A 27,098-nucleotide genomic window follows, 5' to 3' on the forward strand; every position below is an offset into this window, starting at 1 on the left:
TTTTTTGTAAACAAACCATGCTACACAAAGACTCGATATCTGGACCATTATACTATGAACTGTATAAAATATTGTGGCACGTGCTGAGAGCGTGAAAGAGGGTTCGCAGCTGACAGCCGTGCTGCCAGACGTCTCTCTCCGTCTCTCTCTCTCTCTGGAGCTCCGGTTTCTTTGTACAATAAATTCTGTCATTGAATCCAGATTCTGACTCAGAAGCTGGTGATTTTCCCCACAACAGCCCGTATGTGTTGTTTTCCTGTAGACGCTGGTTTGAAGGTCCCCATTGGCTGATCGCTCTACTATGACATCTAAGAATGGCAGTTTGTTGTTGCTTTCCTCCTCTTTAGTGAATTTTTGCCACGAAGGACATTATTGATGGTGTTATAGGCTTCCTCTAATTTATTTTGTTTAGTGAGAACAAAGGTATCATCCACGGAGCGGACCCAACGTTAGGGTTGGATGGTTGACAGAGCTGTTTGTTCAAGTCTCTGCAAAAACCCTGTTATCAGAGATCCCATGGGTGTTCAGTTGGTTGTCTGTAGGTTTAGAAGTTGAAAGTGAAGTGGGTGGTAAGGCATAGATCCACTAGCTTGATGATTTTGTCCTTGCTGATGAAGTTGGTGGTGTTTGGTGTACGTATCTTTGGTTCTTCTAATAGTGTGGTCAGTATTTCTTTGGCCAGGTTGACGCTGATGGATGTGAACAGGGCTATTACATCAAAGGAAACCATTATTTCATCCTTTTCTATCATGATGTCTTTGATGGTGCTCAGGAATTCTTGGTGGAGAGAATGGAGAGTGGCGTGAGTCTTCTACTAAATGTTTTAGTCTTCAATGTAATTCCTTGGCTAATCTATACATTGGTATTCCAGGTAGTGAGACCAGGGATCTGAGAGGGGCTCCTGGTTTGTGAATGTTTGGTCATTCGTAGAAACTTATGTGTTGGATCCATCTGGTTTTGTTTTTTGGATGCCTGTCTTGTTTAATTCTCCAGACTTCTGAATTTTTTTTTGAGTAGGGCTGTGACTCGATTCTCGAGTTGTGGTTTCAGTTCTATCGCCACTTGTTGGTAAGTGTCAGTATCTGCAAACAGTGTGTTCACTTTCTCATTGTAGTCTGTTTGGTTTAAAATGGCTGTCAAGTGTCCGTTACCTGCAGGTAGGGTAACAATATTTTCATCTTTTTTTAAGTCCTTCGAATGCTTTCCTTTCTTGTGTATTGAGTGCGTTTCCTTCCATTTTCCTGCTTAATGTTGATGTGTCTGTCTGTCTGATGGTTTGCGGAGTTTCTTCTATGACTTCATTTTCTTTTCAGTGTTGTTTCTAATGCTACTAAGGAATTTTTCTTGTCCGCATCTTGGAAGTTATAATTTAATCCTTTTACTAAGATGACTTTTTTGGTGTCTGTTAGGGGGCGGTCAGATGGATTCTTTATCCATGCTTTTAGATTGACTGTATTGTTATTTTGTGAGTTTGTCGAGTTTTTTCTGCAGGTCTAGATTTTTTCATTTTCAGTGTTTGTTGCTGTCTAAAGTTTTTGGCTCATTTTACAGTGTGTGTCCACTCATGGTACTAGTGAGTAAAGTTTTTTGGTGCAAAATTTCCCAGTTGCATTTATGGAGTCTGTTGTGGGAACCGTTAATCATTTCTCTAAGCATTCTGTGGCTGTTTTGCTCTGTTATTCTTTTGGCTAGTGGGGTGTTAAGGGGAGGTTTATATTTAAGCCAGAAATCCTGGGCGAGCATAAGAGGTACAGTTAGTAAGTTTGCAGATGACAACAAAATTGGAGGTGTAGTGGACAGCGAAGAGGGTTACCTCATATTACAACAGGATCTGGAGCAGATAGGCCAATGGGCTAAGCAGCAGATGGAGTTTAATTCAGATAAATGTGAGGTGCTGCATTTTGGGAAAGCAAATCTTAGCAGGACTTATACACTTAAGGGTAAGGTCCAAGGGAGTGTTGCTGAACAAAGAGACCTTGGAGTGCAGGTTCATAGCTCCTTGAAAGTGGAATTGCAGGTAGATAGGATAGTGCTTTCCTTTATTGGTCAGAGCATTGAGTACAGGAGTTGGGAAGTCATGTTGCGGCTGTACAGGACATTGGTTCAGCCACTGTTGGAATATTGCGTGCAATTCTGGTCTCCTTCCTATTGGAAAGACGTTTAGAGTGCTACAGTGGGTGCACAGAGAGGGGAGCCGGAAGATAAGCGGAGACCAGTTTAAGTTAACGTTTTTTTTTCGCAGTCTGTGTTTTTTTTAAACTAGGTGTGGGAACCCAGAAGTCATCAACAGAAGCTTCTGGGAAGGTAAGAAGTTCGATTTAAAAGCACGTACCTCCGAGGTTTCGACCTCAGTGCTACAGCGTGTGCACAGAAAGGGGAGCCGGAAGGTAAGCGGAGACCAGTTTAAATTAATGTTTTTCTTTTCGCAGTCTGTTTTTTTTTCAACTAGGGGAGGGAAACCCGAAGTCGTCAACAGAGGCGTCTGGGAAGGTAAGAAGTTTGAGCGGAGAAGGAACCCGAGACACTACACGTGTAGTGTCTCCCACCCTCCCTCCTCCTCTAACCTAACAAAAAGGGACTCAGTCGGCTGAACAGGTAAGCTACTTAGTGTTCTTGTTTTGGAGACTAAGTGTAGAGTTATGGCAGCGGAATGTTCCTCCTGCAGGATGTTTGAGGTAGGGGTGACCACCGATGCTCCTGCCAACAGGAAGTGCAGCCAGCTCCAGCTCCTCACAGACCGCGTTAGGGAACTGGAGCTGGAGTTGGATGAACTGAGGATTATTCGAGAGGCTGAGAGGGTGATAGATAGAAGCTACGGGGACATAGTTACGCCAGAAAACAGAGGTAGCTGGGTAGTTAGAGATGGGAAGGGGAGGAAGCAGGCAGTGCAGGGATCCCCTGTGGTCGTTCCCCTCAACAATAAATATACCGCTTTGGATACTGTTGTGGGGGACGGCCTAGCAGGGGTAAGCTGCAGTGACCAGGTCTCTGGCACGAGGTCCAACTCGGAGGCCCAGAAGGGAAAGGGGGAGAGGAGGAGAGTGCTAGTTATAAGAGACTTTATATTTAGAGGGACAGACAGGCGGTTCTGTGGACATGGGTGAGACTCTCGGATGGTTTATTGCCTCCCGGGTGCCAGGGTCCGAGATGTCTCGGACCATGTCTTCAGAATCCCTGAGGGGGAGGGTGTGCAGCCAGAAGTCGTGGTGCACATTGGCACCAACGACATAGGTAGAAAGAAGGGTGGGGAGGTCATTCAGAGCTCAGGAAGTTAGGCAACAACATCCCTGGGATGTTGCAGTGCCACGTGACAGTGAGGCAAGGACTAGGGAGAGAGTGCAGTTGAACACGTGGCTGCAAGGATGGTGTAGGAGGGAGGGCTTCAGGTATTTGGACAATTGGATTGCATTCTGGAGAAGGTGGGACCTGTACAAGCAGGACGGGTTGTACCTGAACCAGAAGGGCACCAATATCCTGGGGGGTAGGTTTGTTAGCAATCTTCGGGGGAGTTTAAACTAATTTGGCAGGGGGATGGGATCCGGACTTGTAGTCCAGCAAGTAGGTTAGCTGTTTTTCAGGATGTCCAAGAATGTAGGGAGGCTGTGGGGAAGGTAGCACTGACCGGGAATACTTGCTGACACAGAGATGGGCTCAAGTGCGTATACTTCAACGCAAGGAGTATCAGAAATAAGGTGGGTGAATTGTAAGGCGTGGATCGGTACTTGGGACTACGATGGCCATCACGGAAACATGGATAGAAGAGGGACAGGAATGGTTATTGGAGGTTCCTGGTTACAGATCTTTCAGTAAGATTGGGGGGGGGGGGGTGGTAAAAAAGGAGGGGGGGGTGGCGTTGCTAATTAGAAATGGTATAACTGCTGCAGAAAGGCAGTTCGAGGGGGTCTGCCTTTGGAGGTAGTATGGGCTGAAGTCAGAAATAGGAAAGGAGCAGTCACCTTGTTGGGTGTTTACTATAGGCCCCCCAATAGCAGCAGAGATGTGGAGAAACAGATTGGGAAACAGATTTTGGAAAGGTGCGGAAGCCACAGGGTAGTAGTCATGGGCGATTTCAACTTCCCAACTATTGATTGGAAGCTCTTTAGATCAAGTGGATTGGACGGGACGGTGTTTGTGCAATGTGTCCAGGAAGCTTTTCTAACTCAGTATGTAGATTGTCCGACCAGAGGGGAGGCCATATTGGATTTGGTACTTGGTAACAAACCGGGACAAGTGATGGGCTTGTTAGTGGGTGAGCATTTTGGTGATGGTGATCACAATTGTGACTTTCACTTTGGTTATGGACAGAGATAGGTGTGCGCAACAGGGCAGGTTTTACAATTGGGGGAAGGGTAAATACGATGCTGCAAGACAGGATCTGAGGAGCATAAATTGGGAGCATAGGCTGTCAGGGAAGGATGTCGTTGAAATGTGGAACTTTTTCAAGGAACAGATACGATGTGTCCTTGATATGTACGTACCGGTCAGGCAGGAAAGAGATGGTCTTGTGAGGGAACCTTGGTTGACAAGGGAGGTTGAATGTCTTGTAGGGAGGAAGAAGGAGGCTTACATAAGGTTGGGGAAACAAGGCTCAGACAGAGTGTTGGAGGGACACAGGATAGCCAGGAGGGAGCTGAAGAAAGGGATTAGGAGAGCTAAGAGAGGGCATGAAAAATCTTTGGCGGATAGGATCAAGGATAACCCCAAGGCCTTTTATGCGTATGTGAGAAACATGAGAATGACGAGAATGAAGGTAGGTCCGATCAAGGACAGTAGTGGGAGACTGTGTATTGAGTCGGAAGAGACAGGAGAGGTCTTGTATTTACAAATGAGAGGGACCGTATTGTTGAAGAGGAGAGTATGAACGGACTGGTAAGCTAGAAAAGACACTTATTAGGAAGGAAGATGAGTTGGACATTTTGAAAAACTTGAGGATAGACAAGTCCCCCGGGCCTGACGGGATATATCCTAGGATTATGTGGGAAGCAAGAGAGGAAATTGTAAAACCGTTGGCAATGATCTTTTCGTCTTCACTGTCAATGGGGATGGTGCCAGGGGACTGGAGAGTGGCGAATGTTGTGCCCCTGTTCAAAAAAGGGAATAGGGATAACCTCAGGAATTACAGGCCAGTTTGTCTTACTTCGGTGGTAGGAAAAGTAATGGAAAAGATACTGAGGGATAGGATTTATGAGTATCTGGAAAGACACTGCTTGATTAGGGACAACCAGCACGGATTTGTGAGGGGTAGTTCTTGCCTTACAAGTCTTATTGAATTCTTTGAGTTGGTGACCAAGCATGTGGATGAGGGTAGAGCAGTGGATGTAGTGTACGTGGATTTTAATAAGGCATTTGATAAGGTTCCTCATGGTAGGCTTATGCGGAAAGTCAGGAGGCATGGGATAGTGGGAAGTTTGGCCAGTTGGATAGAGAACTGGCTAACCGGTCGAAGTCAGAGAGTGGTGGTAGATAGTAAATATTCAGCCTGGAGCCCAGTTACAAGTGGAGTTCCGCAGGGATCAGTTCTGGATCCTCTGCTGTTTGTAATTTGTATTAATGACTTGGAAGAGGGAGTCGAAGGGTGGGTCAGTAAATTTGCAGACGATACAAAGATTGGTGGAGTTGTGGATAGTGAGGAGGGCTATTGTCGGCTGCAAACGGACTTAGATATGATGCAGAGCTGGGCTGAGGAGTGGCAGATGGAGTTCAACCCTGTCGAGTGTGAGGTTGTCCATTTTGGAAGGACAAATAAGAATGCGGAATACAGGCTTAAAGGTAGTGTTCTTAGTAAGGTGGAGGAGCAGAGGGATCTTGGGATCTATGTTCATAGATCTTTGAAAGTTGCCACTCAGGTGGATAGAGCTTGTAAGAAGGCCTATGGTGTATTAGCGTTCATTAGCAGAGGGATTGAATTCAAGAGTCGTGAGGTGATGTTGCAGCTGTATAGGACCTTGGTAAGGCACATTTAGAGTACTGTGTGCAGTCTGGTCGCCTCATTTTAGGAAAAATGTGGAAGCTTTGGAGAGGGTGCAGAGGAGATTTACCAGGACGTTGCCTGGAATGGAAAATAGGCCGTACGAGGATAGGTTGAGAGTGCTAGGCCTTTTCTCATTGCAACTGAGAAGGATGAGGGGTGACTTGATAGAGGTTTATAAGATGATCAGGGAAATAGATAGAGTAGACAGTCAGAGACTTTTCCCCCGGGCACAACAGAGTGTTACAAGGGGACATAAATTTAAGGTGAAGGGTGGAAGGTATGGTGGGATGTCAGGGGTAGGTTCTTTACCCAGAGTGTGGTGGGGACATGGAATGCGCTGTGGGAGTGGCAGAGTCAGAATCATTGGTGACCTTTAAGTGGCAATTGGATAGGTACATGGATGGGTGCTTAAGCTAGGACAAATGTTCGGCACAACATCATGGGCCTAAGGGCCTGTTCTGCGCTGTATTGTTCTGTTCTATGTTGTGAAACTTGAAAGGTTCAGTAAAGATTTACAAGGATGTTGCCAGGTTTGGAGGATTTGAGCTATAGAGAGAGGCTGAACAGGCTGGGGCTGTTTTCCCTGGAGCGTCAGAGGCTGAGGGGTGACCTTATAGAGGTTTACAAAATTATGAGGGGCATGGATAGGGTAAACAGACAAAGTCATTTCCCTGGGATCGGGGAGTCCAGAACTAGAGGGCATAGGTTTAGGGTGAGAGGGGAAAGATATAAAAGAGACCTAAGGGGCAACTTTTTCACGTAGAGAGTGGTACGTGTATGGAATGAGTTGCCAGAGGATGTGGTGGAGGCTGGTACAATTGCAACATTTAAGAGGCATTTGGATGGGTATATGAATAGGAAGGGTTTGAAGGGATATGGGCCGGGTGCTGGCATTGCTAGATTGGGTTGGGATATCTGGTCGGCATGGACAGGTTGGCCCGAAGGGTTTGTTTCCATGCTGTACATCTCTGACTCTAAATGACTGCCAGACTACTCAGACCTCTCAGCATCATGACAGCCCACAAACCCACCAACACACTAAAATGCAGCTAATGAACTCCAAAGACCCTATATGGACAACAAGCAAAACAAACAACATTTACAAAATACCTTGCAAGAACTCTAACAAATACTACATTGGACAAACAGGCAGAAAACTAGCCACCAGGGTACATAAACATCAACTAACCACAAAAAGACCACTATCACTGGTATCCCAATATACAGATGAGAAAGGACACCATTTCAACTGGGCCAACACATCCATCCCAGGACAAACCAAACAGAGAGATGCTCAAGAATTCCTAAACGTATGGCACTCAAACCGAAACACTATCAACAAACACATTGACTTGGACCCGGTTTATCACCCTCTGAGGAAATGACATCACCAACCCAAGAAAATCTAAACACAAATATAAAGTGGGTCATAACACCAGTGCTTCACTGGAGGCTCACTGATGATGTTATCTAGTATGGTGACGCAACGTCTGAAAATGAACCTTCCAGCTCAGCGAGCAAAGTTCCCTCCAGTACAGACAGTTAGTAGCCTTTTCATAAATAGCTCTCTCTTCAGATGCTGTTACACCCTCGTATTTCCACTGGATGGGCAGAAATTTACATCAAATAAACATTTTTTTCAGTCTTTGTTCCAAAATCCCTTTCCATGATAGCAAATCCACCACTTTACCTATCAACCGTTTAAAGTTAAGCAAGATTTCACAACTTGGTGTACACAAGATTCTGAGATGAGCTTAGTGGGCGGCACGGTGGCACAGTGGTTAGCACTGCTGCCTCACAGCGCCTGAGACCCGGGTTCAATTCCCGACTCAGGCGACTGACTGTGTGGAGTTTGCACGTTCTCCCCGTGTCTGCGTGGGTTTCCTCCGGGTGCTCCGGTTTCCTCCCACTGTCCAAAGATGTGCGGGTCAGGTGAATTGGCCATGCTAAATTGCCCGTAGTGTTAGGTAAGGGGTAAATGTAGGGGTATGGGTGGGTTGCGCTTCGGCGGGTCGGTGTGGACTTGTTGGGCCGAAGGGCCTGTTTCCACACTGTAAGTCTAATCTAAAAAAAATCTAATCTAAACCTCATTTTCACGCCATCACGAAGACTGCCTAATTCTACCTCTAACTTCTACATCACTGTCTCGGCTCACCTGTTGCTGAAATTCTCATTCATGCCGTCATTACCTTTAAACTCGATTATTCCAAACTTAGATGGGTTTTCATGCTTTTTCCCTTCCGTAAGCTTTGAGTCATCCAAAACACTGCTACACATATCTTAGCTTGTAGAATGTCATGTTCTCCGAATATCCATGCGCTCACTGACCCACAGTGGCTCCAAGTTGTGCAATGGTCTGATTTTAAAATTTTTATCCTGCTTTTCAAATCCTTCCATTCCCTATTAATATAATCTCCTCCATCTTTACCATACCATGAAAGGTCTGTTCTGCTTATATTCCGAACTTTGTAAATTCCTTATTTTAATTGTATCACTATTGGTGGCTGTTTCTTCAGTTGCCTAGGCTCAAGTCCAGGCACTGGAATACCCAACATACCTTTTTGATTCATAATCTTGTGTTCTTTCTTTGGGATGCACATTAAAACATACCTCCTCTACTACGATTTCAATCATCTGAGGTAATATCTCCTTATATGGCTCATATCACAATTTATATAATACCCCTGTGAAATGCTTTGGGTCATTTCATTATGTTAAAGGTGCTATATAATAGGCTACTGTTGTTGGATATTAATAAAACTCCAACCTTCAATTTTTTGAGGGAATGAGACGCCACACTAAAAAAAAGCATTTCCACGGTTGGAATGGTTGCTCATTTATTGTCAATTTCAATCTTTAACTAATAGAACTAGTGCATAAACACAGAAGGTTTACACTGTTGCAGTCATTTCCATGTTTACTCTATGGTGTGACCTGCAACACCACATTGTGGGGAGGAGCAGGATGTCTCTGGATTTCCTATTTAGAAGTGGGCATCTAATTTTCTCCTTTATAATACGGAGAACTGATAGTTTATCTGTTCATTCTCTGGACCGATATAGATGAGCTTTTTTTGTAGTACTGAGGACTGCTCCACTGTAACATATACATGCTTTTGAACAGTCTTTCCTCCCATACTGAATGTAAAAGAGTGCACAACACAATTTAACAAGGCGCAGGACTGTGATCTGACTAATATTTATCCATTATCAAAGGAAACAATTTGGTCACTTACCTTACTGATGTTTTTGGGATCGTGTTGCAAAAGTTGTGAAACAGACAGCAAGAGTTTCCACTCTTAATTGGTATTCACTAAGTTTTAAAAGGAAAGTATCTTTGCATGTATGTACACGAATTTGAGAGAAAGGTGAGGATAACAGTGATCTCAACCTTTATTATCCCTTCCCTTCTTCTGAAGCTTGTGTGATCTCACACAACTAGCAGTGACTGATACAAGAGGGGATTTCATAATCAATGGAACTATGCCTTTATTACGAACAAATTAAAAGAATTTAAAAACAGAGGAATGGCCACTTTGTCCCATACATAAAAATCTAGTTCCTAAAGATTAGTAAAGAAAAAATGTAATATTCATTTCATACAAAGTCAATACAGTTTAAAGATTTTAAAAAACAAAGTTAATAGAACAGATATGTGTGTGTCAATTTAGAAGAGAAGACAGAAACTTTTAGAACTTTTACACTTTCCATTCAGAAAATGATTGGAATGCTTGAATCCTCACCTCTGAACTCCAGGCCCCGTAGCTGGTAGGTGACCAAGCCATTTCCTATTTCTATGAGATGAACCAGTGCATTGAGGTAGTCGGAGGCAAGAATGAAGCAATCCCCAGTATTGAAATTGCCCCAGCGTCCCAACATCAGGTCCCCACAAAGACTGTGCTGCAGAGATCTTGTCAAATGTTCGTAAAAGATGGAATTCAGATTGTTGTCATCTGAACCTATAGAAAGTGATTAAATGGTTACAGTATAATGTCTGTCTTGGGTTATGAATTCACTTCAAATTCACAATAATAATAGTGATGTTAGAATCAATCACCAGGCTACAGCATTTCCTCCACCAATAACGATTCTGACTCTTCAACCTAACGGGTCAGGACAAAAGACGAAGGAAATTGAGGGCTGTTCACAAGTTAGAGGATGAGGAATAGATCTCCAAATATTTAAGTGTTGTTTTGTTTAGGTACCTTAGCATCGTATTGAGTCTAAATACAATCCTATGGTGTTAGAAATAAATGCTGAAGCATCAGCATTATTTGGCTCTGTCCATTTAAATGAAGACACTGACCTTCATATTTGGGTTTAGCCTTCAGCGAGAAAACACAATTATGTAAAATGGACTACCTGTTGCAAACCCACATGCCCATGAAAATACAATAAATGTGCACACAAAGCAGTCAGGATTTGCTCAACCAAGACATCTGTACCTCAGAAAATCTATTTGTAAGGGAGCTACAAGAAACCAAATAGATTGTGAAATTCCCTCACTAATGGCATTGTGTGTACTTACAGCACAGGAACTGTTGTGGTTCAAGAAGGCAGCTCACTACCACCTTCTCAAGAGTAACTAGAGATGGGCAATAAATGCCGGTCCAGCCAGCAATGCCCATGTCTCACAAGTGAATTAAAAAAAACATGAAGTTTGGTTTTGCTCAAGTGAGAACTTTGCTTCCTTTCTCCTTAGTAATGTTTTAGTTCATCTTTGCAGTGCCCCCAGGCACCTGACCAGGTGATTAATCCCAATCCACCCCCAATATTTCACTGAGACAGACCATCAGGTGAATGCGGGGTAGCCTCTGGATCGCCTCCTATCCTGTGTATGCCTCTTCCTGCACAGAAAATAGACATTTGTCATTCAAATCTATGAAAGTATTTTTCTCCACATGAATCTTGTCTGATGCCAATTTTCTGCTCTTTCCTCATTCTCCTTAATATTCCTCTGCTTTAAGTAATTACTTAATTGCTTTAATGTGCTCTGCTTCAATAACTTAGCAGATAATTTCATTTTCTAATCACCTGTTAATTGGAAATGTCCTTCGAACTCCCCAAGTAACTATTCTTGTGTAACCCTGCCAGATGCAAAGAATTGTTTGTCTATTATCCTATAGAAACGCTACACATTCTTGAACACCTTTACCAGGTCACTCCTTAAACTTGACAAAAGTCTGTCAATTTTTCAAGTTTCCCATCAAACCAGTAACAGCTTCTCTCTGAAACCGTTCTTTTCAAACTGCTATGCACTTTTAAAAATTTGTTCTTATATACTTCCGATAACAAGTTGCCTGAAACAGTATCATTGTTGTGGTTCTGTTCGCCGAGCTGGGAATTTGTGTTGCAGACGTTTCATCCCCTGTCTAGGTGACATCCTCAGTGCTTGGGAGCCTCCTGTGAAGCGCTTCTGTGATCTTTCCTTCGGCATTTGTAGTGGTTTGAATCTGCCGCTTCCGGTTGTCAGTTCCAGCTATCATATTTATCATACAGTGTATCATATTTTAACTGTATCTTAACTAAACTGAACATTATCTATATGCTTTTGGACTCACGCTATCAAATGCAAAACCAAGGATTTGATTTTTTTTGTTGAAAGCTTACTGGTCCTTGCAACATCCATCGTAAAGGTACTATATGAACACAACTTTTCATTATCATCTGAACACAACTTCTAATTCTGAGGAAGGGTAACTGGCCCAGAACTGTAACTCTAATTTCTCTTCACAAATGCTTTTCCAGTAACTTTGGCTTTTGTTTCTGATTTACAGCATCTTCAGTTCTTTCAATCTTTCTTGTTATCTACTTACAGGATCACTTTTAACAGCCTAGGTTTCTGCAACTGCAGTCAGTCTACACCAGCACACAAATACATGGGGTGCAGATGTCATACCTGTGTCCAAAGCCTCCAAAATACCTACAAAAAAAATTGATGGAGACTACCAATCAGGAAAAGTTGCTCCTGCACATGGACTCACTCCTGCAATCACAATGGTTCTCTCCTGTGTGATTGCTGATAGGGGATGCAGGAGAAGACAGCCGCAGGGATGAGAGATAAAGGAGTCTACGATGGGGTGGAGGGAGAAGGAGACTGCATGAAAGGACATAGAGAAAGCAACTGCTGGGAGTGGGAGGGCTACAATTGTCGTGGGGAAGAAAAGGAGGCTACATGAAGTAGTATGAGCGGTGTGGGAAGATTGCAGGGGATCAAGCCACAGGAATTTGCAAGAGGGTTGGGAGAAGAAGGTGGCTGCAGGATGCATGGAGAAAGAGAAGGAAGAACACAACACCTAAATGGGAGGATTATAAAGACACATAAGAATGGTTGGTTTTAAATGTGGTAACAGGCAATTTGGCATTTATGGAGTGGCAGTCACCCGTAACTAAAACGTTGGTTATATTACAGCATAAATATCAATGCTTTTGTTCCTCATTGCCAGAAGCACTCTTAAGATCGATTTATAACACAGGTACAAGGAAATCACTATTGTCAGAGTTTTCTTAAAGTGAACTGATCAAATAAAAGCGTTGCAGTTATATGTCAGATGATTACTTTTTCAGAAATTCTACATTACACATAGTGGTTCACTACGCATCAGAGAATATACTACACAGAAAAATGTTGCAACCATTTTGTAGAAGGCATGATCTCAGAAGAATCAGTAAGATGAACAACTCTTTAATCCATTTCTGAGAGACTGAGAAAACTCGATTGTAAGTTTCAAAGAGTTCAATAGGACCTTTGACATCAGCAATAAGACAAGACATACCTTTATGCCAGGCACTCCAGAAATGTATGAGGATAAAAGTTATGCTTGGCAGAGACTGAAATTTGGAAGGTAACCAAACTCTTTCCAGAGATTAGGATCAAAGCGGCATGTCAGGCAACAGTGAGCAAACAAAGCAGAGACACAAAAGGATTTAGGCAAGAGTTTGGGCTAGTATAGAACTTGAGAAAAATACAGACAGTATGTATAAGCCATTTAGAGATCTAAAGCTAGATCTTTTACATATACAAGGGATTCACGGTCAATGAAGACTGAGTTGATATACAGAAATGTATGTAGACATTTGTGCAAGTTGGAGTTTATGGATGGTGGAGGATGTACAGCCTGCAAGAACAATGTTGGATTGCTTCCTCTGGTCACGTAGAAGGGTTTCAGTGATGGAAGAACTGAAGTGGGGTTGATGATGATGTGAATATAAAAGCAAGAAGTCTTTGCGTTGTAGTACTTAACTGGGGGCTAAGCAGATGCCAAGGCTACGAACAGCTTGGTTTGACTGAAGAAAATGACAAAGTAGCATAATTGCTGGCTGAGGCTGAAGACAATGACTTTGATATTCAGCTGGAGGAAGACAAGATTTACACAAGTTTGGATGTCAAACAAATCCAATAAAATAGAAGAGGTCAGGGGTTTTAAAAAATGCACTGGACAGGTACAGCTAAGCATCATCTGCTTAAGCATTAAATGGACCCTAATTTAGAGTGGTGCAGTATATGAATGAGATGCTAGAATAAGCAGATGATAAATCTTTATGCACTTAAGAGATGATAATGCAAGATTGCGAAGGAAGAATTTTGGCTGAAGACAATGGTCATTCACAGTTAAAAGCCGAACTACACAACAGAAGTTCCAGATAAATAAATATTTTAGTAGGTGCAATGGGTGGATGATAAGTCTACCCATATTGAGTACAACAAAGCAATTACAGACAGATTAAGTAACACAGTCATAGTCATAGAGTCATACGGCACGGGAAACAGACCTTTCAGTTCAATCAGTCCATGCCGATCATAATCCCAAACTAATCCCACCTGCCTGTTTCAGGACTGTATCCCTCTAAACCTTTTCTATTCATGTACTTATCCAAATGTCTTTTAAATGTTGTAATTGTATCCATATCCACCATTTCCTCAGATAGTTCAGTCCACACTCTAACCAGCCTGTTTTAAAAATTGCCTCTCAGGTCTTTTGTTAAATCTCTTTCCTCTGACCTTAAAAATTGCCTCTCAGGTCTTCTGTTAAATCTCTTTCCTCTGACCTTAAAAATGTGTCCCCTGGTCTTGAAATCCCACAACTATTGTATACACCTCTTGTTATTTTATAAATTTCTATCAGATTGCCTCTCAACCTCCTACAGCCATCGCTGAAAAAAGTTTACGATTTCAGTTTATTTGGATTTTACAAGGATCAGAAAGTGGACTTGAGGGATTTGGGAGAAGCAATGAGAATGAAGCGAGACCTGAAACTACAAGATGACGTGGAGTCAATACAGCATAGAACTTGCCCCTGACTACAACTGATGAGCTGGGATTTGAGCTGTGTCTCTACACTACTAGTCTCGGGCTGACTGAATTACTCACGATGTAACAATCAACATTATGCCACTGTAAACACACCAAGAAAACCCATTTAGCATCACCCATTGGATGGTCAGATATAAAATGGGACAGAATAAACACTATATTCACGTTCTCGAATGCATCTCAACTCCAATCTCACAAGTACACAACTTAATCTAACTTTCTCATTTCCTGCACCAGTAATCTTGATAGCCGGAGGTTAGCTATCAATACTTCGCTGACTGCAATACTCACTAGCAATTGAACTGAAATAATTCAAATTTATTACAGTTGAGACCTTAAAAGGCTTCAGAGAAAAAGGCTTGTATGAATTAGCCTGGGCCAAATCTGAGGAGGGAAAAAGTGATGAACCGCATCATCCAATTTTCTTTATGGAGATATTGTATTGAACTGCTCATTGTATGTTTTTAGTTTGCAAGTTTTATAATAGGTCTTATAATATGAATTTGGATTATAAGAGCATAATTTGAAAGGAAGGCATTTTTTCACGGCTTTTGTGGAAACGTGACATAACTTGTAGCACTGCATTACAGTGATGCCATCTACAAAGTAACAGCCAGAGATTTTTCACTGTTGAAAATGGAAATGACGCACATCATGGCAAACCTGCATATGCAGGCTGAAATGCACCGTCATCACTTTAGCACATCCCATTATGATGAAGTGGTCTTTTGCTTCGCTGAATATTGTGATCACAGTACATGGTTCAATTGGCTAGACCTGCTGGCTTGTGATGCAGAGCGATGCCAACAGCATCGGTTTAATTGTTGTATTGGCTATGGTCACCATGAAGGTCCCACTTCTTCAACCTCGGCCCGAGCTGGAGGTGAGAAAATCTTCAGGTTGAATTCACCACCAATTGTTTCTCTCTGATGAGACAGCAGTCCACTGACCCCCCGGGACTACGGTGACTCTACTTTTACATTCAAATTCGTTAAAAACTATAAAATACTGTTTAATAGACTGGTGCAATATTTTTAAATTGGATGTGCCAAAGTGTTAATCTTATTTAAGGTTTCTGTACTCAGAAGAAGCATATATAATGACAAAAGAGGATAATTCAGCAAACACAAGAAGAAACTTACCTAACTTGAAAAATTAAGTGACAGAACATAAGATTGCAACTTGTATTTACAGAATGTCCATTTATGTAATAGATTATCCCAAAGTGCTTCAGAATTTTATAAGCAGAATTTGACATTGTGTCACACAAGATTAAATCAGGTCAGATGGCCAGAGGGATATGCATTTTGGAGTGTCTTGGAGGAAAGACAACTATAAAGATGGAGAGGTTCAGTAAGGGAATTCCAGAGGGATTAGCCGACAAAGGCTTCAGCCACCCATCATAGAGGAATTAAATTGGACATGCTCAACAGACTAAACTTAGATCAGCGTAGATAACGGAGGGCTGGAGAGGAGATGTTAAAGTAGATTACAACGATAGAGATTCGAAAACATGGATGAGAATTTTAGGATCTGGGATATTGATTAAATGGAAGCATAAGGGCAATGGATGAACATGATAGGAGTTAGGACATGCAAAGCAGTGCACTGGGTGACCTCACGTTTATAGAGGGAAGAATGGAGGAGCTTGGTCAGAAATGTATTTAAGTAGTCAAGTCTGGAGGTAATAAAAGCATGGATAGAGGTTTGGGCTGAAACAAAGGTGGACTCAGGCAATGTTACTGACTTGGAAATAGGCAGCCCAGCTGTTGGCATGGCTAAGTGGTCTGCCAATGTACTGGTGTAACTAAGGTCAGTGGAAAGAGATGAAGTCAATAGCTAGGGAATAGAGATTGTATAGCAATTATAGGGAATGGCTTTAGTTTTCACAATACTTAACTGCAGAATATTTTTCGGCCTGTATTGAAAGTCAGACAACTAGCCTGATAATTTACCAACACTGGGGGAGTTGAATGAGGTTGTGGTGAGGGAGGGATCTTAAGTGAAATTGGAAAATTATTAATTATGAATGGGCATGAAATCTACCCGATTGTCAATAGCACAATAAAACATTCCAGAAGCATTATAAAATTGTGGCACTGAGCAACACAAAAGAAATATTAAGTCAGAGATGTAGGGTTTTAAGGATTGTCTGCTGTTACTCCATATTTCTCCATAAATCTAATAAAATTGGAAGTGAAAACATCAATTTTCCCAACTCAATAAATTGTTCTGACCACCAATGGTGAAGCAAAACAGCACTTGTAGAGCTAAGAAAATTCCAGGTTCCCATTGGTTGGAAAATGTGTCAGCTGATTTACCCCTTAAGCAGCCTTAATTCTAATTTTAAGATTATGTCATTGCATTCTTCATTCCTCCATTGCTGAAATTATTTTCTTTGCATCTACTTCATTGTATCCTTTAAACATTTTAACCACCTTAGAACAATTAATCTGCTGAATTCCAGTAGAATTAATTTGCCTAAAATACTTTGTGCTGCTGTAGTATTGCTAACATTAGTGCAATACCAGGACAATTTCTAGGATGAAACTGACAGTCATTGCACAGTTACACTGCCTTGCTTACAGATTATTTATGACTTCTGAAAAGGTGTCTTGTTCTCAGATGAACTCCACCGGTTTTATTTGGCAAATGGGCAACATTGAAGTACTTGCTCCACTGAAGCCTTCAATAACATATTAGTTCTAGTGAGCTGTATAAAATGAAAAATGACTGACACAAGTAATTGAGCTGAACTGAGATGAAGATTGATTCTGAATACTTTAGAATTCCACCTTGTAAAAACCAACTCAGATTCGTGCCTCACCTGAGGTGAGCATATTGACAAAGGGCAAAGTCAGTGGTAGGAATGCAAACAGCAGCAAGTTGAGGATTTGAGAAAAAATATGTTGGGAAAAATTCAACCCTATCCTTTGCATTGTTTGGAGGTGGGAGGCATTTAATCAGGTGAATGGGTTCCTCACCACTTTCCTGACTTCATCCAATTCAGTCCACTGTGAGAAACTTACAGATGGCATTCACCAAGAATATTGACTGAGGCCTACTTAAGGGCCTCATCCATCTGCCTTGGAATCACCATGCCTGAAGTCCAAAATGCAAATCCTATCGATTTGGCTTGTGGGCATCTTAGTGGGATATCTGCTATTGTCAGGTATTAGAAGGGGTGGCTCTGCTTAAGTCACTCCCTTGCCCTTGCCTCCGGTCACTGTCTCCCTTAAGCACCTCCCCCCTCCCCACACCACCCCCCAACTCACACCTCATGACTCCCATCCTGCCCTCAATCACCTTGGGTTTGGATACCACTCTTTGATTCTGGGTCTCTGGTCAGTGTACCAGTGGAAGCTTTCACTTGTCCCAGTGGATGTTGATGCCAAAGAACAGCTTCTGGCCTCTGACTGATGAGTTGATTCCAGGGATCTTTGAGGGGTCCTTACTCCAGGGGAAGATCTAATGTCACCTACTTAAGTATCTAATACTACAATGCTGTGTGGTTCCCACCAGGTCTTCAGCCAGTGGACATCCTCGTCATACATGTCAATTTCCACATGTACCGTCAGATCTATACCAGGGCTTAGAGATAGAGGATAGACTGTGTAACCTTGAAGATTAAGGGGTAATCCAGTGAAGATCTTGCTTGACTTACATTTATATAATAAATCAGTTTCTAAAAAGCATCTCATATCTTACCTGGGTTTCTGTCGAGTTGAGAAGCCAGCCTGGTGTTTGAATGGTCCACCCGCTTTGTGCTACAAAACAAATTGAAGTTTTAACACAGAATCCTGCAGCACAAAGTAAAATTGCAAAAGTCAGCAATAACACACATTAAATAACCAGAGAATGTTAGGGGGGGGGCGCGGTCAGGACCTTCAGAAATCAAAATGTCATCCCAAGAGAATGCTTGCTGCTATTTGAGAGGGAAAGAGAGAAGGTATAAAGCATTTAAGTGAGAATGACTCAAGTTCCAAGGACTGGTAACAGAATGCAACTGGAAGTAAACGGGTGAAGGGAGTAGGATCTAGTCTTTTGTTTCTGATATCAGGTTTCAAGTTCATTTTGAGATGTTTAATTGAAAATCTCTGCTGCTGCCAGATATAAAATGCTAAGAAAGTACATGTTTGGGTAGTTTCAATGCAGTGCCTGGTGGTTACATTTTGACAGATCAACATAGTCCTCTAATTCTTAGAATGTGCAGTCTCACAGGACAGACAGGGGTAAAGGGAAACACATTTGGCATTCTCATCTAGTATGACAGATGTGGCACAATGTCAGAGCCAAGAGTGCTATATTTTGTGTCTGACTGTGTTAGAGATGTTTTGCCAGTGCCTACTGCAGTCACTGCATGCCTGAAATGAGAATTCATTAATTTTACTTGTGGCAAAATTTCAGCCCTATGGATAATAAATGTCAACTTCATAAATTAGATGTCAGTGTACTGTTAGCATTACATAGCATCGATAACAAAAAGCTGAATGCAACCAAGGAAAGAAAATGTCAATATAAGATATACCAAAAGGAAACTTGTTTTTATTTTTAAATAGCATACCTCTTTTACCAACATGTGCTGAATGCATTAATGCATCATATTCAATGCACTTACTTATAGTCTCTTTCCCAGAACTTGACCGGGCGTACATATGAAGTAATGAATATTGCACTTCCAAGGAATGGGTTTAAAGGAGTTGAGAATAAAGCGGATACCACTGCCTGGACGAATAACATGGCTGAATCTAAAGAAAGGCATGTTAAGGAATAAAAGATACACATCATAACCCCACCGCACAGTGAAACCCTTGAAATTATGTCATACAATGAGTCACTGGGTTTTCTCCATCAAAACTGTCTCTATTTGTCTAACAGCTGTACTCCTTCAGATTTGGCCTCCTGTTGTGTTAACAACGTCACTGCATCTGCTGGATTGATTCCTTAGTACAGTGTATAGTGTTTTAATTCCTCAAAGAACAATATAAAGCTTCAAACAACAGTTGCAACAAGAAACTGATCAGCTCCACCCATTCAAGAAATACTATTGAAAGTACTGAATGAGCTCACGTACGCATGCCATTGTTTCTTCCAAGTTATATTTGTGCATGGACTCTTTACTGCTGACTTGAAAGAGACTATGCAGCACTCTGGTTCAACACCTATAGCTCTCTGTAACTAAACTGCAACACATTGTCCTATTAACTAAGTCAAATGTCGGCTCAAGTACATATCACGAACAGTTGATAAAATGATCTCCTTTTGCAATTCAGCTTTCAATGTAAATGACGACCAAGTGGCATTACCGCTAGACTATTAATCCAAAGACCCAAGGAAAATTCTGGGAACCCAGGTTCAAATCCCACCAGGGCAAATGATGGAATCTGAAGTCAATAAAAGTCTGCAATTAAGAATCTAATGACCATGAAACCATTATCAATTGTCAGTGAAACCCATCTGTTCACTCATGCTGTTTAGGGAAGGGCACTGCCATCCTTACCGAGTCTGGCCTACAGACCCACAGCAATATGGTTGGCACTTAACTGCCTTTTGGGCAATGAGGGAAAGGCAATAAATGCTGAACCAACCAGTGATGCCCTCATCCTATAAATGGATAAAAATATATTTTAAATGGTTGATTTTCGCAAAACAGTACTGGTGGCTTTCTTCTATGAACACAAAGCAATCCAATGTAAATTGTAAGACTGTCAGAGTTACGTACAGCATGGAAACCAGATTATAGGATGCTCTTAAAAGCTGTAATATCTGTAATGTAGATCACAAAATACAGGACTGAACAAATCTGAGCACCTTACCACTTTAAATAAATGGTACTGTAACACTGGTGTATAATAATGTAAATTGCTTTTGTGATTAGATTTCATCTAATGTCCTCTTTGTGGTTTATTATCCTTGAATTGCAGCTCTCATTTAGGTTTTACTATAACAGGAAGTTAACTACACTTTTGAGCATTAGGCTAGCCCAAGTTCACAGCTAACACTTATTTCACAAAAACTGACAAGCAGGTGTCCACAAAATCCTGTGCTAGATTAATCATACAAATAATAGTAATCATTCCTAAATTATGCGTACAGGATACGAGGTACAGCAAAAGGTTGAGCAAAAGCATGGAACGCTGATCCCCACGTGATTTGCCAAGGAGCAATGTAAGTGTAGACAAATCTCAGTTTGTAGAAAAGTTCCCATAACTAAAATCAAAAAGAAAAACATTAAGTATAGACATTAACACTCAACATTTTTATGTTACACTTGAATGGAATACTGGTTGAAGTTGAATTGCTAAAAAACTCAATCTTTTTCCAGTTTAATGACGGTTTTGCTGACTCAATTACATGATAGCATTCCTAAGTTTTTGCATTTTATTTCCTTAGTTAACAATGTGCTTAGCAATATTTCCCCTAGTCTCTGCTGCACAGAACTCCAGATGTCAAATGAAGATCATGAATGTGTATCTAAACATTTAATATGTTCAGTGTCAAGGATGCGTAAGTCCACTCTATGATTTTTGGTGCTGTTTCATATTGCCTCACTAATCATTTGTGTTTTGCCATTGTGCTCCAAGAGATTGAATAAAATTATGAGTACTATTGACCTCACTGTTCATGAAGATGTGAAAAATAGTCAGAAAAGCACTTATAACTCTGGGAAACTGCAGCTAATATTTATGTAGCTGGAATCAACTGCAGCTGACAGGATTTCTGCTGAAATTCTGAAATGTAGTCGTGCCAAGACTGCACAACCTCATATTCCTCATCAGGGGATAACAGCTCATACTGGGGAGCTAAGAGACACATGATGACACTGAAAAAAGTAGAGGACAATGACAAGTCCAATTGCATTAACCACAGAGACCACAAGTTCTCCTTGTGATTTGTCCCAGGGACAATCATTGCAAGGATCCCCCTAAACCACCTCCTGCAGCAAAGAACTCCTTCAAGAGTCGCAGAATGATTTCTCCCACAGAGACAGAAGTCCTTCACTGAGTAGCAAAGTCACAAAAACGTGTGTGAAGAACAGAACCAACCACGGTCTGTGGTTTTTCTCTGACGCCATAAACTCCTTGTAAGCCACAAAGGTTTATGCAGTCTTGTCACAAAAAGTGGCATGACCTCAGAACTTTGTCACTACCATCTTGAACCATGAAGATATACAAGCTGTTTCTTCATCAAAAGAAAAACACAGGCATTTCAATGAAAACTGAGTTCAAATGACTTTGAATAACTGAATAAACTCTCCTTTTCATTTCTCAGCTACAATGCTGCATCTCAACTCCAGCAAATGACCCACAGTTGTGTAGATAGTCTACAAAACAGCTGCAAATTGTTCAAGCTATGCTGACTTCCATTAAAAATTGAAATCACTTCAACTTTATCACTGAGCTTTAACATGCAAAAGACTCTTGAACACATGTTCAATAACTCACTGAGCCTCAGATCATTGGTAAGTCCTTCACCAAAACATATGAAAAAATGAGCCTTTTACTAAGCACATCGGAAACAAAGGCTCAAACAGCTCCATAGCACAAATCCTACAGATTTAGGATCAAAGATGAAAACCTTGAAATGTGGAACATTTTACATGTCTTGGGAGCATCTTCTTGCGAAGGCAGGAAATTTAATCAGCACCTCCAGTTAGCCTAGTCAGCTTTTCATTGACTGAAGAGAGAACTTGAGGACCCAGGATCTCAAACCTCAGACTAAGATCTGTGCAGTGATTTACTTTAGAGACTTGAACAACCTACAGCAGGCACCTCAAAGTCCTGCAAGCCTCATAGTAATTTTCTCTCCTACAACCTGCCAAGCGTCAAGACACTAATTATTCAAAACTGGCTCTACTGGGTTGGACATTGTAATTTGTATGCCTGACAACAGGTTCCTAAAATAACTACTCTACTCAAAACCTGTTTGCATCAGAAGACTTCCAGGAAGACAGCAGGGTCATATTAAGGATGTCCTCAAAGCAACCCGGAAGAGGTCAAACATCATTGCCAATTTACATGAGTATCTGACTTGTGACTGTCTAAATCGGAGAAAGCAATGAACACACAGACACTTTGTTGAAAATGTTCAAAACGTGAGACATCAAAAAGAATGAACAAACCTCAAAAAATTCATTGACTCAACCCTTCAAGCACCACGTACCTCACATATAACAGAGTCTGCAGATCACACATGAAAACGATTAGTAATTTCAGAACCTATTAAACTGGAGTGGAAGCAATTAATCCTCAACCCCAAAGGACTACCTAAGATGACAAAGAGGCCTCCCCACTACCAAGACCAATGAAATCGTAAGACATATACGGCATAAATAACTACTACCCTTTCAACAACCTGACAGCAGCAGTACATCGAGGACAGTGGCTAGTGTTAACCAAATACACATACTGCAAAGTTGACGGAGAGCCACCATAAATGGAAGATGAAGGATGGCATGAAGTGTGACTGTGGTCAGCAGTTCCAACAACTGAATATATCACATCAACTTTTCCACTAAACTGTGTTAATGGAGGCATCCCATTCCATCACTTGGTGTCTCATGAGGCCTGCAAGGATAGCTAATCAAGACACCTCACTGAGTCATATGAACATTGTAATTAATATATAATAGGCAACTAAATTTTATCAGAAATTAATTGCTATAGTTCAATCTTTAATACAGTTAACACATGCAAAATCAGAACTGCACAAGATCCATCTCTGTTCAGCTCTCAGTTAAGACCAGAAAGGTCAGCACACCTGTTTATCTTACATCAGCCGCTTGTGTTTTTGTTCTGACAACATACCTTACTGAACAGTATAGACATGAAGAAAAGGTCCAAAAGCAGAGTCTCTGAAAAGGATTTGTAATCAAAAGTGAAGAACAGTACAGTGAAAACAACAGTTACATATTGATATGTAGGACTGCTGTAAGAAGATCGGAGCAATTTCATCCCTGCGACTGTGATCATTAAAGCACCAAACCTAGGGGAGAGGACAGAATTGGTTCTTGAGTGTACCATACATAACACAATCAAATACAACCAACAAGTCAACAAAAATATGACAAAATCATTCAGATTATCAAAAATTCTATTCCATACAAAAATTGTCACTTGCTATTAAATTGATGTATTCAGTAATAAATAAGTAAATCTATGCATTTTTGCACTTCCATGAATACAACAACATAACTATCTAATTTTGCTGTACCTTTAATATGGTATTAAAGCGGTTAATCAGATGAAAGAATCCCAATCTACAAAATAAAACCTGATGGGATCCATTACAGTTTCACTTGAAAAAATAAAATTTATGTAAGTTAAATGTCTTCTTTAAATAATTTTAGGAAAGATGACAACATATTGTATTGTCAATGGATTAGTAATCTAGAAGCCCATACAAGAGCTTTAGGGACAGGGATCCATATCCCACTATGGCTCTTCTTGCAATCTGAATTCAATTGGTTAGTCTAGAATATAAAGCTGGCCTCATGAGTGATAGTTGTAAAAACCCATCTGGTACAGTAATGTCCTTTAGAGAAGGCAGGAAATCTGCCATTCTTCCCTGGCCAGGTCTACACATGTTTCCAGACCCAATGCAATGTGGTTGACATTTAACAGCTCTCAAAGGGTAATGATAGACAATAAATGCTGTCCTCGCCAATGATGCCCATATCCTGTGGAAAAATTATAAAACTGGCAAACATTCCAAATTGAAAGTATGCTCAAACCCAATGTGTCTGTACCAAGTTCAAAATTTGTATATGAGAAAATATAGGAGCATAAACAGTTTGAAGTAATTCAGCCTGTCGAGCCTGCTCTGCCAGTCAATATAATCACAGTGGACTGAACACATCAATTATCTTTTACCTTACTATCCCCATCTCCCTTTATGCCATTGACAATCAAACGTACTTCAAATGTATTCAAAATTGAAACTTCCAGAGTCCTCTGGGGTACAGAATGCTAAAGGTTCATCACCCTGAAGAAAGAAATTTCTCTTCGTCTTAACCCAAAATATCATCTCTTTATTTTAAACCACCCTCGACCGGGGAGTACATTCTATCTGCATCTACCCTGTCTAACTCTTCGAGTGTTTTATAGCTTTCAATGAGATGACCATTCTTTGAAACTGGAGAGAACATGCACAGACTGACCCATCTCTCTTCATAACACAGTCCCACAATCCCAGTTGTTAGCCAATCCTACATCCATCGCATTACATTACCTCCTATCTCACATGCTTTAATTTTTCTAAAACATATGAAGTAGGGGATCATATCAAAAGTCTTCTGAAAACCCAAATATACTACATCCATAGAGTCTCATCTATCATTTTTTAAGTAACAATCTTATAATACTGTGATAAATTCATCAAACATGATCTTCCATTTGCAAATGCATGCTGACGATGTGCAATCTGACTATTTTTACTGAGGTGTTCAGTCATTATGATGATTCTAACATATTCCGTAATGATGTAAGGCAGGTAGGTCTACAATTCCCAGACTATTTAAGAAAAGAGCAAGGGAAAAACAAAATAAAAGATAAAAGGCAAAGTCACCATAATCACAGCAAACCAAAGGTCTGATGATGGTTTAAACCAAGTGTCATGACTCCTCAGATGAAGGGATAGATTGAGGAGGAGAGTATTTCATGCAACCTCAACTGGTGCAGGAACTGAACCCACATCGTTTGCATCGCAAACCACCAAACAGCAACTGAGCTAACCTACCCCTTATTTTTAAATAATGGGATAAACATTTGCAAGATTCCAATCTATGGAAATCATTCCAGAATCCATAGAATTTTTGAAGATAATCACCAATGTTTTAACTCTCTCTGTAGCCATCTCCCTCAAAACTCGGGGATGTAGACCATCAGGTCCCAGGGAGTTACCAACTTTCAGCCCCATTAATTTCTCTAGTACTACCTTAATACGAATTTCTTTCAACTGTTCATTCTCCTTAATCACTTGGACCTCTAATTCTGGGAGCTTTCCTGTATCTTCCTAAGTGAAAACAGACAGAAAGTAATCATTTAGCTTCTCTGCCATTTCTCCATTCCCCATTGTAAATTGTCGCGACTTTACTTCATTCATCTCAGCCAAATGTTTCTTTTTTTTTACATACCTGGAGCAGGTGTCACAGTCCATTTTTATATTTTTGCCAGATTGCAATTGTATTTGTTCTTCCTCATCAGTTTCTTGGTCTGCCTTTGTGATATTTTAAAATCTTTCCCATCCTGAGATTTAGCACTATTTCTGGCCATCTCATGAGCTTTCTCAATAAAAAAAAATCCCTAAAGTCTTTTGTCAGGCATGGTTGACTGATCTTTATTGCATTTTTGCTCCTTGGATGAATATACCGTTACAGTAAGCCAATAGTGTTTTAAAATTTCCTTTGTATAGTCATGCCTTCTAATGTGTTTTCCCTATCTGGTCAAAGACATTGAAAGAAAAATAATCTTTGAGTAACAATTCTTGCACAATGGAAAGGCTATGAATAGTGTATAGATTTACAGTTCCTTAACATTTCATAAGTAGTTATCAAATCTCCATGGGCAGCCCAGAACAAATAGGCAAAAGTAAAGCAACATCCAATCTGTGAAATTGGATCTAAAAAAAATGTACATCAGATTTTTGGGCATTCGCATTTCTGAAGCTTCTTGAGTTGTCAGGTTTGGGAAATGGCTAAGAACTACCAGTGACCAAATATCCACTGCATTGGTCAAAAACTTTATTTCACCAAGGCAACTTTAAAAAATGTAAAATAAAACTAGGGATTTAGCTGAAGAAAATAATAATAAAGAGAAACACCTTACTCTGCGTCCAGTTTCTTTGGGCTAGCTATCATCTTAGCACTGCTGCTCAATTCATTGAGAACAATCAATGGGTAAATAATGTTCTTTTCCACAAAGAGCAGCCAAACGTACATCTTTTCAAACCACATGACATGTGCAGCATCTGTGAGAAAAAAGTGATTAAGGTTGTTTTCTGAACAGCATAAATCCAAACAATCCATCATTAGTACATGACAGGTTCCAAGTGATAATGCTGCGGGTGCTTTAACAAAAAAAATCAACACAATAATAATAATGATAATAATAATAATAAGACTATTCATCTTTGCAGTGACCAGGATGTCAGCGAAACTTGCAACCAGAATATGTTTACAGATACACATTTGGCAATGAAAATATCATAGTGCCTAAATTAAAGATATCTTTGTAATGCTTTGAATATTTTGAACCAGTTCCTAATCTGAAATGAAAAGCATTGATCCAGATGTTTTATTTGCCAAAAGTATGAAGAATTTTCCCTTCTGAGGTGAAACTTAAATGTTAATTGCACTAAATTGTAATTACATTTCAACAATCATGGAAATGTTCCTTCCTTCAAATTCAGTTTTAAAAATTGACCCAATTACATGTTTTAAGAGTACTAGCAGCAGACCCATGCCAATAAAGTGAAATATTAGCAAAGGAGTTTGGGATAATACCTCAACTAAGGCTAGTTAATAGCACATTCACTGTTTTGTTTATCCTTTATTATTTCCCTAAAGATATTTCTCAGGTCATTTTTTAAGCTGCCCCTCTTATATTTTTAAATGACCTTTTGAATTCTTAATAGCTAATTTTCATTTTGAACTTGCTCTTTGCTGAAAAATGGAGCTAATATTACAGCATTATTCTGGTAAATCCTATATCGACATTAGTGCCAGACTATTTGGAAATGCATTATTTTGAGATAATACAATACAGTAATTAAATTAATTAACCATTCATTATACCTTTATGGATAGTCACAACTC

General features: G+C 40.6%; 1 protein-coding gene across 4 annotated transcripts in view; it reads right to left on the reverse strand.

Annotated features, from left to right (window-relative positions):
* Positions 1 to 27,098, reverse strand: part of pcnx1 (pecanex 1) — a 283,871-nt gene that overhangs the window by 49,932 nt on the left and 206,841 nt on the right. For all 4 annotated transcript variants that reach the window (XM_060828820.1, XM_060828819.1, XM_060828822.1 and 1 more), the window contains 6 exons: positions 26,110 to 26,251; positions 23,092 to 23,269; positions 20,386 to 20,494; positions 18,903 to 19,032; positions 17,993 to 18,051; positions 9,714 to 9,929 (listed from right to left, as the gene is read on the reverse strand). In XM_060828820.1, coding sequence (XP_060684803.1) covers positions 9,714 to 9,929; positions 17,993 to 18,051; positions 18,903 to 19,032; positions 20,386 to 20,494; positions 23,092 to 23,269; positions 26,110 to 26,251 — 834 coding nt within the window. The remainder of the gene's footprint in view (positions 1 to 9,713; positions 9,930 to 17,992; positions 18,052 to 18,902; positions 19,033 to 20,385; positions 20,495 to 23,091; positions 23,270 to 26,109; positions 26,252 to 27,098) is intronic.

This window comes from Hemiscyllium ocellatum, chromosome 8 (assembly GCF_020745735.1).
Source record: "Hemiscyllium ocellatum isolate sHemOce1 chromosome 8, sHemOce1.pat.X.cur, whole genome shotgun sequence".
Classification (NCBI taxonomy): Eukaryota; Metazoa; Chordata; class Chondrichthyes; order Orectolobiformes; family Hemiscylliidae; genus Hemiscyllium; species Hemiscyllium ocellatum.